This window comes from Hyperoodon ampullatus, assembly GCF_949752795.1.
Source record: "Hyperoodon ampullatus genome assembly, chromosome: 5".
Taxonomy (NCBI): domain Eukaryota; kingdom Metazoa; phylum Chordata; class Mammalia; order Artiodactyla; family Ziphiidae; genus Hyperoodon; species Hyperoodon ampullatus.
The window spans coordinates 12,468,422-12,482,089 of record NC_136918.1 but is presented as its reverse complement, the minus strand read 5'-3'; the positions used below and the strand labels follow the sequence as shown (position 1 = coordinate 12,482,089).

General features: G+C 32.8%; 1 protein-coding gene across 2 annotated transcripts in view; it reads left to right on the top strand.

Annotated features, from left to right (window-relative positions):
• Nucleotides 1–6,780, top strand: part of PLOD2 (procollagen-lysine,2-oxoglutarate 5-dioxygenase 2) — a gene marked incomplete at both ends in the record, with an annotated part of 105,877 nt that extends 99,097 nt beyond the window's left edge. For both annotated transcript variants that reach the window (XM_079705459.1, XM_079705458.1), the window contains 6 exons: nucleotides 748–861; nucleotides 3,404–3,469; nucleotides 4,807–4,911; nucleotides 6,075–6,221; nucleotides 6,331–6,456; nucleotides 6,625–6,780. In XM_079705459.1, coding sequence (XP_079561585.1) covers nucleotides 748–861; nucleotides 3,404–3,469; nucleotides 4,807–4,911; nucleotides 6,075–6,221; nucleotides 6,331–6,456; nucleotides 6,625–6,780 — 714 coding nt within the window. The remainder of the gene's footprint in view (nucleotides 1–747; nucleotides 862–3,403; nucleotides 3,470–4,806; nucleotides 4,912–6,074; nucleotides 6,222–6,330; nucleotides 6,457–6,624) is intronic.
• Nucleotides 6,781–13,668: the final 6,888 nt, after the last annotated feature.

The window sequence follows — 13,668 nt, the reverse complement described above, 5'->3', positions numbered from 1 at the left end:
AAATCCAAATCACTTTAACTAGTTTTTCCAGTTTTTGTTTTTTTAAGGGAGAGAAGAAGTAGGAGTAAGTATAAAGTACATCCTGATTAAAATGAGATTTGGGTACTCTTCACCATTTTTTTTTTATTACTAACTAACTCTTTTACTATTAAAACAGGTACAAAAAGAAACAACCTTACCTTAATGGTGTTTGCCACATTTATTTGGTTTGGGGCAAGGACAGGAGACTGATTTTCTTTAGCTGCCTCATAACGCAGGAGTAATTTCTGTGTTCAGTCTTTAAATATCAGGACAATAAAAGTATGAAATAGACTGACAAAATAAAATTGACCTTTGAATTCTTGTTTTAAAATGTGATATCTTCTTTGAAAGGGAAAGAAGCTGAAAGAGGTACAATTAATTGCACTTTGGTGTCTCAAAAATATTTCTACTTTCAAACAGGAATTCTTTTTCCTTGATGTCTACATTTAAGACCAATGAGAAAGGGACAAAAACAGTTATTCTTCTTTTTTTCAGTTGAGTGTCAGTGCTATCAATTAGTTTTGTGTGGTGTCTGAATTCATAATTAATGAAAATTTTATTTTTTATTTTAAATCATGCATGTTTTATATGAAAAATAGAAATGCATGTTCCTGAATGAGATATAAAAGTTGAAATTAATATCTTCTGTATATTTTTCCTATGGTTAAATTTATGTTCTTGTACTTTCCTCCAAGATTATTAATGCTATTATTTTTTGGCATATAGGGTGTGTTTATGTACATTTCTAATAGACATGAATTTGGAAGACTGTTATCAACTGCTAATTATAATATTTCCCATTATAACAATGACCTCTGGCAGATTTTTGAAAATCCTGTGGTATGTATTTCATGCTCAGCTTCATTTATTACTTATTTTCCTATAACTCTAAATGGATATAAATCAATTAGGTTAATAATATGAAAATATGGTAAGAGGCTTTAAAAAGGTATTTTTAATTATATTTTTTAAGGCATAATTAATTATATTTCTTGACTAAGAACTTTCTTTTTAAAGACATATGAGGTTTGGGGAAAGGAATTATCAGTTTCTTTGATTTCTCCCAATATCTCTGTTTTATATATTCAAAAACTCCAACAAATTTTTAATCACAATTTCAGGGGAAAATGTTTACAAGTAGGTCACGTGTGACAATATTACATTTTGACTTTCAGGAAAAAAATTCAAAAAGTTAGTTTGTGAAAATGGACTTTACTTTATCATTTTGTTTGTTTTTTATAACAATTTTGCGAATGTACACCAAAGATAGCTAGAGAAAATTGCAGAGTAAGTGGATTCAGCATATAAAGTCTTAAGTTGAGGAAGCGATTTCCTTTTGAAGTCCAAAATTATTTCTTTTCTGAAAGATTTGAATCATGTAGGCATTAATTCCTTTTTTGTCTTACTGGGTTGGTTGGCACAATTATTCAAGGGAAAATACTCTAATCTCTGTTAATACTACTATTTATGGTTTTCTCCTTACCAATAGTAAAAGTTTTAAATTACAAAGACTCAATCCACCTGATGAGAATTGTCTTTTATTTTGTAGTAGTTGACTTTTGGGAATAGTAAATTTAATGGTCTCTGGAACTCTGTTGAAGGAAAAAGAATATCTTTTGACTTTTTTGGGGTATTTTAAAAATACTTTTGTTTCATTTTAGCTGCATATCTCCATCTTTCACAGGAGTAGAATTTAAAAGAGGCTTTTTTTAAATGGTGAGGGTGGAATTACATATTTTACTTTACTGAATCTCTTGGTATTTTGAGAGACAGAATTATTTGATTTCTTGGGTAGTAATTAGCTTCCTGAAAAAAATGTCCCAAGTTATATCCTGTAGATATTTGTGTGAGGATTCAAATCTTTAGAGAGTATGCAATGAATATATCAGAAATAATAGGAACTGCTTTTCTTTCCATGCTTTGTTTTGTTTTTGGTAAATTAGCCTGACTGATATGCCTCATGAGGGGTATCCCATAGCAAAATATTTAATGATTATCCCATTATCAGAACTTCTAAGAAATTAGTAAAGTCAGTTTGTCCCATGACATTTGAAAAGCAGTCTAAAATGAAAAGTTAATATTAATGCTTTAATGTAAAATCTTAGGAGCTTGTTTCTTTAACTTCAAAAAATCTATAATGATGCCAGGAAAGGATACTTAAAAATATTTAAAGATTCTGAAATGTTATGTATGATTATTTACTGCTAATTTTCCCCCTGTTTTGGAATCAGAGAACCAATTAATATTAAAGGAAATAATGAGATAATACAGTAATTTGATCCTTATAGTGATATACTATGTATAAATTAAATTTGTTAAAGAATTTGAAGATAACTTTTGTTCTTCCATATCAAAAATTTCTGAGTTACATATAAGCAGAGATATGCAAAACTAAGAATGGCAAATAAATTATCAGGGCCCTTCTGAATTGTGGCCTCAAAGATATATTTCAGACAAATATTTTTGAAACGTATTTTGATTGGAATTATTTTGAGCCCGTATCTCCATTCTTTCCTGTTTGCTCACTTAATTTGTACTTTGCAAAGAGAAAATTAAGAATTTTGTTAAATAGTCTAAATATATTTAAGAAAAGATCGTTTTGGATATTGACTCATATTTTAATATAAACCCTTTAAATATTGGGCTTTTAAATAAAACACTTGACCCAGGAAAAGGATTCCTTAGCTGATATTGACAAAAATTGATGTATCTTAGTGTGTGGCTTAGGTGTCAGTGATTGGACTAAGAGAAGATTCAGGTTCATGAATTAGTATGAAGGGGAGCTATTTTTCAATATATGGTCTTATGCCTTAATTTCAGTGACTAAAAGATATGAAATAGTAACCCCATGATCATTCTTTGATACACATCTAAAACTGAAGGCAGAAAATTTAAATATATTAAAAAAAATCAAAATTATTTTAGAGTAATTCACTATAAAATTATAAGTAAGGCCAAGTTGATTAATATTTTTACGAATTTTACTAATTTTTACTAATTAAGTTTTACTAATATTTGTTGGTAGGATTATGTTCCTTATCTTTTACTTTTAAAACACACATATTTACCTACACCTATTTATATGCATAGAATATAGCATACAAATATAGTGACTATAAGATTACTCAAATTTTAAAATCCTGAGTTATAAAACTCCGTAAATAAAAATTTTGCATTTCAGAAAATGATGTGAACATACATAGAATCAGGCAAAGTTTAAAAAAACATAAACTGTGGTTTCTGAAAATTCCTACTTTGTCTACTACATGTAGTCATTTATAAATTGCTTGAGCAATTTCTAAAGTGCATGTACTTTATATTTTCTATTAAAGTATTTATGAAAAGGTTTTTGCTTTAATCTGTGCAATTGATTTTTTTGTAGGACTGGAAGGAAAAGTATATAAACCGAGATTATTCAAAGATTTTCACTGAAAATATAGTTGAACAGGTTTGTATTAATAATTACTATGATATGTAGAGCATTTTTGCTATATTTTCCAGCAGGGAATGTTATTAATGCAATACTGCTTTAGCAGCAGATGTTGTGAAAGTGGAGAAACTTTATCCTTTAGGTAAAATTCATATGACTTAATTACCAATTTTACAGCCTTAAGGGTCATACAGTTGTAAACATGTAGAAAAATGAGAATTAACAATAATTTTAAGATCATGCCATCTTTTTAGCATACTTCCAAATGTTATAGCTATCTCAAAAAATAAGGAAATTTTGGCAGATCTCTGGTGTAGGCCTCTTTCAATGAAAGTTTATCTTTGAAAGAAATTGAGCTCCAAACGTCTCTTCTCAGAGAGGTCTTTTAAAAAATGAACTCTGTTTGGGCTTCCCTGGTGGCGCAGTGGTTGAGAGTCCGCCGGCCGATGCAGGGGACATGGGTTCCTGCCCCGGTCCGGGAGGATCCCACATGCCGCGGAGCGGCTGGGCCCGTGAGCCATGGCCGCTGAGCCTGTGCATCCGGAGCCTGTGCTCCGTGGCGGGAGAGGCCACAGCGGTGAGAGGCCCGCGTACCGCAAAAAAAAAAAAAATTTAAAAAAACAAAAAATGAACTCTGTTTGAGGTTAGTGTTCCAAACTATTGCTAATACCTTATTTCAGAGAACGTAAAGTGTCTAAAATGTCTTTAATTCTGAGATGCTCTGTTATTTTGTGTACCATGAGAAAGGAAAAAAATACTGCCGATTAAACTATGATGCAATGTTTTCTAGTCACTTAGAATTTTTAATTTTATGCATATTGAAAGAGCTATTTTAGACTTATTAAGGCATATATGTTATAGAGCACTGTATACATAATAGCATTTCATTTCATTGAGTGGTAGTATAAATCATTTAAAAAGATGTTTCAAAGGCCAAGTCAACAAGTGCAGTGCCAACTAAATGTGTGCATGTGCACACACACAGATACATACAAACGCACAAAGTGAGGACAGAATGAATGCCTGACCAAGTGTACGTGCCCTGTGGCATTAACAACTACATCACTATGGCTGCCTGGCCAATTGTGTCTCTAAGACACGTCTTGATTGCACAGATGTTAAAATGCAAACAAAATAAGTAAATGAATGAAAATAAAAGTCTTAGAAATTGTTTAAAAAAAAAAAAACCAAACTAGTATTGTTTGTAACGGTAATGTCAGTAATATAGGGCAAACTTCTTAAAAAGACATCTAAGTGAGATAAATATTGAATATTCTGTACTTTTGAAATGCCATTTTTAGTAAAAAGACACAAAATGTTATTCTCTTAATGGTGATATCATGTTTTATATATAGCCTTGTCCAGATGTTTTTTGGTTTCCTATATTTTCTGAAAAAGCCTGCGATGAATTGGTGGAAGAAATGGAGCATTATGGCCAGTGGTCTGGGGGGAAACATCATGTAAGTTGTCATTTCACACAAAGAACTACAATGTGTATGTGGGGCAAGGAGGAGTGTAGATATTTAGAGAAGGTAGAGGAGGTTTGTCCTTTTTGTCTTACATCTCTGAGTCTTAGACCTAAATGAAGAGGCTACCCAAGGCTGTCAAGAGAACTCTTGTTTTTAGCCTAATTCTGGTTCTAATTGTTTAACATTTAATCTATCCGGGGCTCAATTTCATCTCCAATTACACTGGTTAGGCCTTAAGGGTCAGTGTCTCCTGGCTGGGGATGGTAAGGTAATATATGCCTATTGTGTGATACTGCTCTTCTCCAAGGTTACTTTTTATTCTCTGCATTTTTGCAGTGAGCTATAGTGAAAATACCAAGACAAAGTTTCTCTGGTTGACTGCCAAAGCTATATTTTTTGTGTAAACATAGGAAGGAGGAATCTGTTTGAATGCCTTTGGTGTAATTCAGTTTTCATTTACATTCAGAGACTTGGCTGAAAGCATTACTGTAGGTGGTTCAAGGTATTTCTTTTCCTCTGAGAACCCACAGATGCCAGCTCCTTCACAGTACTGAGGAATTTTAGTGGAATATTCTGGAATATCACTGCCTCTGCTCAATTATATATTCCCCAGCTAGTTAGCTGATCAGGAAGACAGAAGTTCAAAGTATGAGGAAGAACTTGAAGTCAGCAGGTTGTAGGATAATGAAAAGCAATCATGGAAGGACTTTAGGTGCCACAAAATAAAAGTGAGGAACTTGGCAGGGAAAGTTTATTTTCAGTGATAGGTAATCCAAGTGGCAGACAAACAGAATCTATGCCCATCACCAGCTAAGCCTGCCTGAAGGTTCACTGTAAAAAAACTCATTTTTTAGGGGACACGGGAAGGCTTTGGCAATCAATTTTATTTACTTTCTCATTAGACCTCACATATCTATTAAATAAGTAGGAAAGCAGTCTTACTCTGTAGTACTTTGCTTCATCATTGATACATTTGCAAAGCCATATTATCTAAGTTATTTTGATAGTTTTGCAATTAAAGCAGATGGTACACCATAATTGAACTGTTATTTTTATTGTCTATTATGATCTTGTGGTTGAAAAAAATTCCAAGATAATGTAAGTGTGAATTGCACACAGACCACAGTTTATGATGTCATGAATATTCTTTTTAGGATAGCCGTATATCTGGTGGTTATGAAAATGTCCCAACTGATGATATCCACATGAAGCAAATTGATCTGGAGAATGTATGGCTTCATTTTATCCGGGAATTTATTGCGCCTGTTACGCTGAAGGTCTTTGCAGGCTATTATACTAAGGTAATTATCCTCCCATTCCTGCTGCCTACCTCCTACCAGTTTTTACACAAATGTGCTATTTTATATTGTTATTGATAAGCAAATCCATTGACTTACTTTGCTCTTTTAGGGGTTTGCACTATTGAATTTTGTAGTAAAATACTCCCCTGAAAGACAGCGCTCTCTTCGCCCTCATCATGACGCTTCTACATTTACCATCAACATTGCACTCAATAATGTGGGAGAAGATTTTCAGGTAATTATGGCTTTTTTTTTTTCTATATTTTTCAAAAGAAATACGTCATTATGAAAGGGCTTTGCCTTATTTTTTTTAGATTCTGCTTAGATATCATCATTTGAATTTTATCACTCATTAAAAATAAAGCATAACAAGTTGATACATTTATTGGTCTATCTTTTTTAGGGAGGTGGATGCAAATTTCTAAGGTACAATTGCTCTATTGAGTCACCAAGAAAAGGCTGGAGTTTCATGCATCCAGGGAGACTCACGCATTTGCATGAAGGACTTCCTGTTAAAAATGGAACGAGATACATCGCTGTGTCATTTATAGATCCCTAAGTTATTTACTTTTCATTGAATTCAGTTTTCTTTTGGAATGGATGCCTGGCATGAACATGTCTTTGAAGTTGTGCTTGAGACGATGAGAAGAATATTTAAATAACTTCCACAGAACAACTTCACTTTGGGCCAAACATTTGAAAAACTTTTTATAAAAAATTGATATTTCTTAATATCTGCTCTGAGCCTTAAAACACAGATTGAAGAAGAAGAAAAAGGAAAAAAATGTAAAAGCAAATATTTATTTCTATGCCTTATTGTCTCTGAGAATAATGACAATTTTCTGAATTTGTGTTTCAGTTGATAAAGTATTCAGGTACAGATGTACAAGTGACAAATGAGACTAATAATATTTTCTTATTAAAAGGCTGGGAAGAGTTTTATTTATCAACATGTAGACAAAATGGATATAAATGAAAATTTCAAAAATTTTAATTTTTGAAATGCTGAAAAACTGGAGTTCTAACTGAATTTGTATGCAACTAATTGTGTAAGTGCTTTTTTGACAGCCTATATAGCTACCTTTTACAGTAGTTACTGAAGGAATACAAAGAACAATATTACACAGTGTTTTTCCTCAAGAAACTTAGTACAAAATACAACTGAGGTACATATCCAGTGGAAAACATTTCTGTTTAGATTGTTAGACAGGTTTTTTTTACATTTGCAGTAGAAATCAAGCCTTATGTTCCTTCAGATGAATTTTCCAAGGTAGATTATATTAAGTAGATGTTAGATTTAGGAAAGCTTTTGAGCCTTTCGATTTCTTAAAGTACATCAAGTATCATCTTAAGATCAGCAAGTGTCCTTAACTAAAAACAGGGTTGTTGTTTTTTTTTTATTCTAGAAAATAATGAGGAAAAAGAAAATTTCATTGAGATCAGTAGTAACACTTTATGATTTTTTTTAAAAAAACTCTTTTTACGTTTTTAAGTACTTGAATTTTATATCAGGAAGATAAAGTTGGTGAGCCTTTGTTCTTCCCTTTTGCCCTTTGTCTGCCTCCTAATTCTTTTCTTCGGGAGGGTGATTCACATTTTTGTCTTCCCAGCATAGTCTCCATTTTATCCTTCTTACTCTTTTTATTACCTTCCTTTTATCCCACTTTAAAAAATTCCCCAACACAAAAAAGATTGTGACTTGATTTTTTACCATTACTCTGAGTGAGGTTTAAATACTCTTATTGTAGCTACTGTTTTTAATTTAAAGGTTAAACTTGAAAAAAAGTTTTAAGTCATGGTGCCAAATTTCATTTTTCTAACACCATGTGTTAGAAAATTATGAAAAATAAAATAATTTAAAATAAGTTTCTGTTGTTCTCTTTATTATTGGTGATTTATCTTTAGAAGAGAATATATGGTGGAGTATACTGAAAAAATATCTGGGTGCAATAGGCCGTGATTTTTAAATTTTGCTTGGTACATTTACTGATATCAGAACTTAATAAACATTCTAGTTATTGAATTCCAAATTGAATTGTAATATCTTCAATTTCATACTGACTAGGGATCTGATCTAACTTACTTTACAAGTGAGAAAACAGAGACAAAAATATTTATTTGATATATATTTATTTATTCAATGGTATTTTTCAAGTTCTTACTGTGGGCCAGACACTGGTCCAAGCACTGAAGGTATGGTGATGAATAAGATGTTATATTACTGGGAGATGGATTTAGGAAATAAGGAGTTGGGTTCTATCCCCTTTTTGTTCTTTATTGGCACTTAATATCCAAAGTAAACTCCTACTATCCATCAACTTGATTGAAGAGATATTTTAGTAATTATTCATGAATTATATTACTATACTATAGGATGCTATTCTAAATATGTACTGGTATGTCATGGATACCAACCATTCAGAACAGACTTTGGTTATAAAAAACAGTTCTACCAGTGCAAGCCAGCTTAATGTCCCTTGTGATACACTTCAGAGGAAAGACATAACCAAATACTAGTTCTTTCCAGTAGTAGGTGGTGACTTATAGTAGCTATTTTAATCTCATGCTATGTTGCCAGAAATTGGATCAAGGCAATCAGCTGAGCACATTTTCTACCTTTCCTCTTTTTCCAGACTTCATGAAATGATATGAAATGTACTTTCAAATAGAACAATTTATCCTGAAGATTAAATCTAGTCCTATTGTTATCCTATCAACTATCATCATTATCTTATTACTCATCAAATATTACTAAGTGCTGATCATAACATGGGCTGGGCACCGTATTATAATAATTGGGGCCACTTATTGAGTCCCTACTGTAGGCCAGCTACTTTATGTAGGTTATCTATAATTGTCACAACAGTCTCACAGTGCAAGTTTTATTATCCTAATTTTATGGAAGAAAACGAAATCTCAAGAAGATAAAATGACTTTCCTAAGGCCACACAATGGGCAAATTGCAGAAGCAGAGTTCGTCTGTAAACACAGATCTGTCTGGCTCCCAAAGGTCTGTCTTTTTCCACTAACTCCCAGTCTTTTGAAAACAAAACTGAATTGTAAGAATGATCCCTGCCTCTAATAGGATTATATCTGTGTAGGAGAAAGAGTTAAATTAATAAACAAAGACTATCAGATAAGGAAATACTATATAAAACATGAACAGTGAAAATGTGTGCATTTTGCAAGCAATGATTGCTATAAATGAACAGGAAGGAGGAGAGAGGACATCCGTGTTGATTGAAGTTCCCTGGGAGGTTTCATCAAACAAACAAAAAAAAGAACAATTCATAATTAATGAGCGAAAGTGCCACAAATTCCCTAAGTAGGTCAAAAATTTGAAAGCTGGAAATCAGGCAGGATTAGATGGATAGGGAAAGCTATAGCTTGAAACATGTTCAGCTCTGGTAATCACTAATCTATTCTCTGTTTCTGTGAGTTCAGTTGTTTAAAATTCCACATATATGTGAGATCATACAGTATTTGTCTTTCTCTGTCCTACTTCACTTAGCACAATGCCCTTAAGCCTCATCCATGTTGTCACAAATGGCAATATTTCCTTCTGCTTCATGGTTGAATAATATTCCAGTGTGTGTGCATGTGCGTGTGTGTATATATATATATCATTTTTTATTATATATATCATTTTTTCTTTACCCATTCATCCGTTGATAGACACTTAGGTTGTTTTCACGTCTTGGCTGTTATAAATAATGGTCCAGTGAACATGGGAATGTGAACAGCTTTTGGGGATAATGATTAATTTCCTTCAGATATATTCTCAGAAGTGGAATTGCTAGATCATATCATCGCAATTTTTAAGTTTTTGAGGAACCAAAATCTTTTACTATGGAAACACATCTGTGTATTAATTGTAGAGAAAAAAACAGTAGAAAGAAAAGAGACTGTAATTTAATTACAATAAATTGAAGTGTATTGATGTCAATAGTAACTATTGGTGTCTGCGGGTACATGTATGTGAGTGTGTGTGTATGAACGTGTGTATACATATATTACCAAAGGGCTTTTAAATGCTAATGGTGGCATTTTTTCTCATTCTTAATGTGCATAGGAATCAATGTGAATATCTTCCCTTAATATGGATACTTTAGTAGTAGTCCAGTATATTAATTTTTTTCACTCTGCTTTATTTTTGAAAAACACTAGTAATTTACCTGTATTGGTAACTTACCTAAGAAATCAAGTACCCTTCTACAGAATAAACATGGAAAACAGTTAACATATAATCTGAGTGGTCCCTCCTAATGACAGAATCTCTTTATATTTTCCTTCACTCCTACTTTCCTGTCGTATGCACTTCTTAATTTCCCTGCTTGCTAAGCCCTAAAGCCCATCTTGTATGACATTTTTGGGGCATGTCATTCATTTGGAATATGGAGTGGTCTATACAATAGATCTCTTCAAGTTGCAGGAAAGCCAAACAAAATTTTCTGTCACAGTTGAGAGTCAGTCTCAGTAAATATCTCACTTTGACTAGATGTTGACTATTTCAGAAAATTAAAGTCTCTAAGCTTGATGAAAGCAGCTTTTGTCAAACTGCACTGTTTATCTGTGTCTTTCAGAATAGCAAGCTACAGACTTCTTTCAGTGTAACTCTTTATTAAGAAAAAGCTATTGGGGAGAAACGGGGGAAATGTATAAAGCTCTTCAATGAAAGCAATGAATTTTGGATTAAATTTGAAGAGAAATACACTAAGAAATAAGTAATGAAAAGAGAAGAAAGCTGTACACACAGACATGCTTTAAAAATGCAGAGTACTATATTGTTAAATTATTCTAATAAAAAATTAGAAAAGTGGAAAGATGGATATATATGCAAGGGATGTGTGGACTTTATAAATTTCAAATCTTCCAGACAGTTTTTTTTTAATTTTAAAGATAAACTTTAAATTACATTTTTGTTTTATTCTTAATATATTGAAATAAATTAGAAAATAATAATTTGGAAAAGTAGGTTCTTTGCTGATTCTTGAGGTACTGTAATTTTTTGTGTGATAAATCAAGTAACAATGATTATTTTAGCATGCTATTCTATCTACTGAAAAATGGCTGACTTAAAAAAATCTGAATTCTTAAACTTTTGAAAATTAGAAAAGAATTTCTGCCTATTTAACGAGATAAAATAAACAAGTAATCGACTTAAAGAATGGTCTTAACAAAAGAAATGGAAAACATTATGCATGCTATCAACAATTTAAGGAAAATATTGTTCCTTTCAAATTATCCTTATCCCAAAGTAACTATTAGATTGCAAAAAAGAGAATTCAGGGATGTAGAAGGAGAAAAAAAAATTTCATGTAGATTTGTAATAAGTAATGAACTTCTCTGTGCTTAATTATAAAATAATTTAAAAAATAATTTTAAAGGACATTTTTCTTAACACTGATTTAAGTTCAGTTACTTTTCCTTTAGGAATGTAATCTGAAATGGCAGAAAAAATCCTTAAGGAAAGCACATAATGATATAAAATCCTGCACCTACTCAGGAGACTTTTAAAATTTGACAGAGCTTAACTTCCAGGTGAGAAATGGACAAATTAAAGCATAACTTTCTTCTGCTGATCATAAATGATGAGATAATTGATTAATTGAAAATGTGCATATTTAAAAAATGAGATTATTCTATTAAATTTTGTTTTATTATTTTCATTTGTGATTACATAAATATACATTTTACAAATCTAGCCAAATTGTGACATCAGAGCCCCACCTTGTGGCCAGTGTAGATAACTAATAGTCTAAATTCTAAGCAAAAAGCAAGAGCCTTACTTTTTTTTTAAGGTTCATGCTTTCAAACTTTTTCTTAAAGGCTAACATAAATAAAAATGATATAAATTTAGGTGATTTTTTTTCAGGAATTCCTTTTTTTATTTTTGTAGACACAACACAGTGTTTTAAAAGGAGGAATTGGGATACCTTACTCTGAAATAAGGGGTAGCTAGCATATTCCCAGTTAGTACTGATGAAGTTATTTGTTTTCTATACTTTATGTACTTTGGAAACTGCTAATCTGTTTTCACTAGGTAATACGGGCCAATGATAAAATCAGTTTAGAAATGGTCAGACTCAATTACAACTGATACAGTAATTGGTTTTGAGTAAACAAAATAACTTACATGACTTTAGAAAACTTCCAAAGGGTTTGATTATAAAGAATAAATGAATTTTTAAAAATTCCTCTATGGCAGGGAAAGGTAAATCACAATTTTTTTTTCTCATAATTAGGACAGGGCTAGTAAAGTGCAGCAATGAAGACAGGTTCTCTGTTTTGGTTTTTTGAGGATTAAGGAAGTTTGTTCCTGCTGAAGTTATTGAAGGTAGGTGTACTAGAGTAGTTCTAAGTTACTCTAGCTCTCACGTATTCAGATGTTGCCCCACATCCTTCTTGATCATCTTTCCCTCTTTGAGTTGCCTTGCACCCTGGCTGCTTGACTGAATTCAGGTGCTGCTCATCTAAGTCTAGAGCAATTTCATTGATATTCATATTGTCCTAAGGTGGCTTTCCTTTTGATCTTCTGTGAGCCAAGAGGAGAGGAAATTTAAAAATATACATATGATCAAAACCTCAATGGTTTGGTGTCTGTGATAGCAAGTCTCCAAAGATGGTCCTCAATGACCCATGCCTCCCAGGATTCGTACCTCTGCACCCTTCGCTCTCACCTTGAACCTTGGTGGGCCTTCTGTAACCAGTGGAGTGCAGTAGAAGTTACTCTGCATAACTTCCAAGTTGAGTCAGGAGAGACCCAGTGGCTTCGATCTCTTAGAACATTCACACCTAGGCACTCCTGGAATCCAGGTGCCATTCTGTGAAAAGCCCATGCCACATAAAAGCACTCCAGCCAACAGTGGAAGCTCAGTTCCTACATCATCTGGCACCATGTGAGTGAATTATATGGACATCAAGCTCTGTCGAACCTTCAGATGACTATTGTCCCCATGGTTGACTTCTGCCTGCAACCACATGTGAGTCCCCAAGCGAGAACCACCCAGCTGAGCCCAGTCAACCCACAGAGCCGTGAGAGAGGAAGATTACATTGTTTTGAGTCACTAAGTTCTGCATAGTTTATTACGCAGCAATAGATACCAAAACAGGGATAATTGCCCATACTTCCTCTCTAATTGGGCCTGCTTTCCTGAGCACTTAAGGTCCTAGATTGTTTATTTACCTTTCATTTTCCTCAATAAAGCCATGTTTCTTGAAGGAAGGGGCTGGTCCTTATTCAGTCTTTTCAGTTTTAGAGATAGCCTGGCATACAGTAGGCACTCATATGTGTGAATGAGTAACTGGGAGTTGATTTTATGTCTGAGATTTTGTTGTATTTGAATCAAAATGATCCCTGAGGGAAATAGGAGGTTTGAATTTAACAGACCAAAAATAAAAATAAATCTATGTGTTCTTTGGCTGTGCTGTGTGAGGTAAAGCCTTG